This window comes from Teleopsis dalmanni, chromosome X (genome assembly GCF_002237135.1).
Source record: "Teleopsis dalmanni isolate 2A chromosome X, ASM223713v2, whole genome shotgun sequence".
NCBI classification, from domain to species: domain Eukaryota; kingdom Metazoa; phylum Arthropoda; class Insecta; order Diptera; family Diopsidae; genus Teleopsis; species Teleopsis dalmanni.
Window position 1 is genome coordinate 71,436,571 of NC_051848.1, and position 6,488 is coordinate 71,443,058.

A 6,488-nucleotide genomic window follows, 5' to 3' on the forward strand; every position below is an offset into this window, starting at 1 on the left:
TTTCAATATGTTCCGAGAATCATATTCGTGCAATATTTTTCTCAGTAACTTTACATCAGTGGCATTTATTTTTTCATTTTTATTAGGCATACTATATTTATGTGAGTATATATTCACATATTCTTTTTTTTTATTTTTATTATTTAATAATTTTTTTTTTTATTATTTATTAAACAATATATCTGCATTGCAATGTGTAGTCTGCCCATATGATTTGCAGAATTGTTCGTTGTCTTTAAAGGCATGGAGTTGATAATATCTGATTGTCCGGGTTGCGATCTATATATATGCATATATACAGATGTACATATGTTAGATTTCAACGTCATATTGGACTATTGAGGAACATAGTTACTGATGACAAAATCTAGGTTGAGAAGTTTATTAACATTATTCAATTAACAAAACAAAGCAAATATTATCAGTTAGGAATAGTTGCAAAAAAAAAATTAATGCAATGTTATGTCTGACCACATGATTTCCAGAGTTGTCTGTTGCATTAAAAGATGACAACATCTGTTTGTCCGGATTGCGGTTTATTCGTTGATGTCTGACATATGTGCATCTATATATGTGCAGCACATATGGTATATATATATGTATACCTGAGAGTACGTAAACTGGCATCAACCAAAGTACTGAAAAGAAAATCGCACCTAGCAGGCAACTACTTAAGACACTAATATTTTCGGTTGTACTGAATGAATAGCTCAACAAATTCCCATTTCTTATAATTAATTTACGTCTAACCATGCTTAAATTAAAAGCAGTGTCCCGAAATGCAAATTTTCAGAGGTAAGTGATCTACTTATGAGTGTCAGAAAGGTTTATTCCCGGTGCAAAATGTACAATAAACATATTGTATCCATACCTTTACTTTTGTCATATTTTTTTGAAATCAAAAAGTATTATTTACATGTTTAGTATATATTTCAACACACATGTAAATTGTTTCGAATGCACCTGTGTATATCATTTTCATTGGGTAAGAAATGCTTCAAATATCAAGAATTTAACATTATCAACAGAAATTGTTAGGGACGAAAAAAATGGTGCTATATTCGTATAAAGGAAAAATGGCGCTAATGTACTTTCAACGTGCTGTATAAATATTTAAGTCAAAATAACATGAGAAATATAACATTTGCGTTCCATTACTGAAAAATGTTAAGCTTCACAGAGCATATATTTGTAGATGGATGTATGAGGAACTTTTAGGCATCTAAACCACGTTAGAGAGCATTGAATCAAGTAAAGCGGAGCACTACGCCACATATATGTATGGCTCTGCATTTGTATTTTTAGTATAATATAAATAAATAAAGAGGATAATAATGAAAAAAATAATAAAAATAATAAAAGCGCATAACGATATGTATTTGTAGCAATGTGAATGGCTTTATTCTGTGATATAGATTAGGAAACATCTCATTCTCTTATGCTGAGGGCACAAGTACTCCTACATTGAAGTTGCAACATATGTGTTGCTTTGACTGTTGTTGGCATTGTGAAAAGTATTTTGAAAAGTTTATATATGTACATACACATCTATTTACATATATACGTGAGAAGTTGTATGAGTTCGTTTTGATGACGTGGCATTAGCTTCATCAAGCGTGGAACAGATGATAATAATATTATTATGCGGCGAAAGCACATAGTCACTATTTCACACCCCAATAGACTTTACCATAAATAAATACACACATACCAACGAGGCGACAGACCCGCTTATGTGTGCACACAATCAAAAACTTTCCCTCAAACCAAATGAATGTTTACAAACACTCCCACTTATGAACTGAACATCGTACGATGTCTGTTTGTATGTCGCTCACATTTGGATTGCACTAGCTAACAATTCTTTATTAATAAACAAATGAAAGCAAGCAGTGTGCAGAAGGATAAACACTTGACGGAACTGCTATGTATCTGAGTATAAATGCGGATGGCCCTCGAACAGCACGAGGAATGAAGTGCATTTGCTATCATTTGAAAAATGTCAAATTTATATTTCGCAAAGTAAATAAGCATTAATAGAGTTTTAAATCTTTCTCTCAGGGTTATTAAGTACTTTCGCTAGTTCCAAGCAATTTCGAAGTGCAGAATTTTTGACACAAAAAGTTTAAAACTTGTTGGTATTTATTGATCATTATTTGTCACGATACTGATTCTATGTAAAAGTATACAGAATTAATATATAAAACACAAAAAATCACTTAAAATTAATTTTGTTCTCTTTAAAGTAGACTTCAGACTTCAATGAATGGATTGCAACTATGCTAAGGCAAAACCCAATCATCAATACATTTGCCGCAGATTGATTGAAGTATGATCTTCAGTTCCTTTGATAAATAATTTTGTATGACTACAATCGATTTTAAACGTCTTCTACTAAATAAAAGTTTCAGATTAAGGAACAGAAAAAACTCACAACGTATTTAGGCAGTCACATTATTTAAGTGTTTTATTAAAAACTTTGAGTATATCATCACAGAACACTCAAAGGTATAATGACAAAACCCGCCATTTTATCTTCGGGAACAGAAAAAATTCAGAACTTTCCAGAGTAATCACGTTATTTAAGCTTCTGTCAAAAAGTCTAACTTAATGTCATTACAAAACACACAAAGGTATAATTTTATTAATTTTAATTAAATAAAATAGTAAAATTAGTCACTTTTACCTTCAGGAACATATTAATTTGAGACGGAGTAATGTCAAGTAAGTCAATACTTGACCACACACATTAGTTGAGTTTCTTGTCAAAAACTGTGTCTGTGCCATCGGAGAACACTCAAAAGTATAATTGTAAAATTTGCCAATGAAAATTTGCTGATTAGTATAAATCGCATAAATCGCTTATTATTATGCAGTACAATCTTTGAACAACATGCTGTTTTAATGTAAACTGTCGATATACCGGAAACACTCATATAGTGAAACATCATTTTGACCACCACCTAACAGACTAGATTATGTACACATAACACATTTTTATTTTATTGCTTTATACATTTTAGATGTCCACATCCGGATGTATGAGACTCACTTTTTAACATATAAGATATTTATAATTTTTAATTTATTAGATATTGTATGGTCAGATTTCAATAAATTAATCGAGTTTTTGTTGTTGCTTCTTCATTACTGTTTGAACCCTTCTAGTTTATTTTCGTCATTAGAAGCGTTATATTTGACCAATAAATTCGATAAATTTATTTATGTTTTCTAAACAAAATTAATTAATTGCTGATATGTTTCTTCCGATATTAATTTGGGGGAATACATTTAATTTTGCTTGGAAGATGATCTTCGTAGTAATACTATTCATAAACTCACGAACAACAAAATTTTTCTTACCGAAACATATATGAATATATGAAAATGTCGATTAACCTGACTCATTAGAAATGTTTTTTTGAATGTCTCGATAATTTTATTAATTAAAAAACGAATGTTAACTAAAATCAATGAACTCACTTATATATGTAACATGTTAAAAATTAAAGTAATTATAAATGATTTGAATAATACACATTATAATTTGGAATTATTGTGACATACATGATCATGTTAAAAATGTCATTAATCGTATATTACAAATCTTTCACTAGTTCTCTAATAATGTATGAAGCGTTAGTCTGGCCATGAGATTCACAAATACGAACAATTTCAGCTAATGGGTCTTCCTCAAAACTACTTAGAACATTGTGCGCATCATCGTTAGTTAAGGCCCAATTTAAGTCCGAACCATACCCGCTTCTTAGCAACTGCTTATATTGCTGACTTAACAATAACGTGTCTGCATGAATTGCAGCACGGCGGTTATAGTAATTTTCAAAATCAATAGTTGCATTTTGTCCAGAAAAGTTTAGGTACTGCATTGTCTTAGTCAATTCTGCAAATTCCCGATTTTTTTCATCAATTAGGTTATTTAACTGCTGTAATGCATCCCTCTTTGACTCAATTTTTAAATTACGCTCTTCCACAGAATTCATCCAGTTTTTCAAGGCATTTGCAAAAGATTTTGTAGACTCAGCTAATAGAAGAAAATTGAAAATCATATTAGGATTTACCAATTACTTACGCGTTTATCTATACTAACGATTGAGGTTCGAGTACTGGGTAATAACATTTCTCAACATATTTTCGATAAAATTGTCGGAGTTCTGTGGGCTATCTTTAAAAAAAAAAGAGCTAAGTATATTATGTGTTAAAGCAATAATATTTTCAAATATATGGCAAGACTGTTGGTACAGAAAAAATTTGGACTTACATTTACATAAATTATTTTAAACGAACCAATAAAAAGGAAATATATCCACAACTAATTATTGTACGTAACTATATATATTTATATTACTTAATACCTGCGACTTTGGCATGGTTCACTTCGGTTTGAATGTTTGGTTCGACAATGGCAAAAGGTGTTGAATCAATAACGGTTTCTATAAGCGATTTTCCTGAGTTGAGTGGATCTCTTTTTATTCTTTTTGGTACAGGCGATGGTATTCTCTCTACATTATTAGCACGAGTTTGCTTTATATTTTGACATGATATAGCAGCAGCGCCTGCTTTTCTCATTATAGCAACATTCTGAAGATTCTTCGATTCTGGAAAAGTGCACTTTGTGTTCCTTAGTTCATTAGTTTCAGCTAAAGTCTTGTGCAATTTTGTGAGCGAGTATGCTTCAGCTTCATCTACATTGGCCAATGTCCCAGTGTCCTTCGAGTACTGTTCTTGAGTTGTTTGATTTCTAAGCTTGGACAGAATTAGAAACTTCGCTATTGCACCAGTATTAGCAGTTGTTGAGTTTAGTTCTGTATTTGTCAGAGAGTTCACCAGGCCTTCGGTTTGTGGTTTAATTGTTACAGAATTTTTGATATTAGCACTAAGAATATCAGACTTTAGCTCACTAGCCTTATGTTTTGAAGCGGAATTCACACCTAAGTCTAATGGTATCTTTTTGATGGCTCCATTTTTAGAGACCTTAGCTTGAATTATAAGATTATTAAATTTATCTGCTAAAGTTGGTGTTAAATTATTAACTGCTCTACAAACGTTCTGAGTAGTGCTTATAACTGCAGTAGAAGGCGCAGTCGTTGCCACCTTCCTTATATCATTTTTGACGAACTTATCGATTATTGATGAACCATTTGGTTTAAAATCGTTAACACTATTAATTGTGTTTTGTGTTTTGGTAATAATCGAATTTGTTGATAATTTTTTTCGTATCAGAATTTGTTTAGGATGTTGCTCTATAGATATTGATGAATTTGGGGCTCTTGGGGCAGCAGCAATATTTGTACTGTATTGTGTTGCCATTTCATTTGGGCCGCTTGTCAATTGCTCCTTATTCTTAGCAGATTTGTCCAATATTATTGCATACTTATTCTTACTAACAGCAACACTTGGTGTTATGCTTTTAATAGTGCCAGTGAAACATGCATTTGTTCTTGCTAAATACTTACCTAACAAGATTGGAGTGTTTGGTCCGGAATCATGCACTGCTTTCACTACATGGTTTGGATTAATTGTACGAAATGAACCAGCGGGTTTATTTGGAGATGGGTTTGAAGAATCAACATCTGCCCAATATGGTTTAGTTACTTGAATAAATGATTCCAATGAAATTGGAGTTCGTAACTGATCATCTTTATTATTATTGATAACATCATGGACGTTTCCGCTTGTAAGCTGGTTTATTGACTTTTTTGTATTATGTGGCCGACGAGCGGTTAATATAGTTCCTCTTGGATGATTGTATGTTGTGGTAGGGAAAATACGCTTTCTATTTTGTTGAAAACCGGCATTCCTAGATGAAACTGAATTTCTTGAATTTGGTCGAATTTTTGCTTTAGGTAATAGTACGCAACCTACAGGAATAAGACCGCGATTACTAGTTCGTGAAAAATCCATTTTTCCAATTTCAAAATAAATATTTTAAAATTTGGGCGCTAAAAATTTTATTGCTGTATCTACAATAAAATTTTATAATGAAAATATAAGCTTCAACTTAAAGTAATAAAAACAAGTGAAACGCAAATATTCACTAAAACCAAAATAAAATGAATTAAAAAAATATTAAATGTATGGAAAAAAGAAAAATTTATCCCGTCTACTTGATAAAAATTAAAATATTCTACTTTAGTAAGTAAAAAGTAAGTAACTGAATGCGGTATAAAATAATATAAACCAAATTATATAAGCAGAAGAGATTTTAATTAACCTGTTTAGAAAACGGCAAACCCATATTCTTAGAGATGTGGTGCAGCTTTAAACCTCAGTAAAAATATTATAAAACTTTAACTCTGTTTTCTTCCTACACAACAATAGTCTTAACCCGCTGTTTCCAAGATGGGCAGCAAAATCTTTGCATTCGTTTTAGATATTTTGCACCATTTTCAATGATGGTGACTAATGGTATAATGATGAACACTCCATTATGTTTCGACAAAAAGTGTGTTTTTTTCTAATGGGTCTTA

At 31.3% G+C, this 6,488-nt stretch overlaps 1 protein-coding gene across 1 annotated transcript; it reads right to left on the bottom strand.

Annotated features, from left to right (window-relative positions):
• Nucleotides 1-3,436: 3,436 nt before the first annotated feature.
• On the bottom strand, nucleotides 3,437-5,983 carry LOC119662244. The gene is made up of 3 exons (XM_038071823.1): nucleotides 4,374-5,983; nucleotides 4,109-4,183; nucleotides 3,437-4,042 (listed from the first exon to the last, which is right to left on the bottom strand). The coding sequence occupies exons 1-3, from the start codon at nucleotides 5,920-5,922 to the stop codon at nucleotides 3,600-3,602; spliced, it is 2,067 nt and encodes a 688-aa protein (XP_037927751.1). The 5' UTR covers nucleotides 5,923-5,983; the 3' UTR covers nucleotides 3,437-3,599.
• Nucleotides 5,984-6,488: the final 505 nt, after the last annotated feature.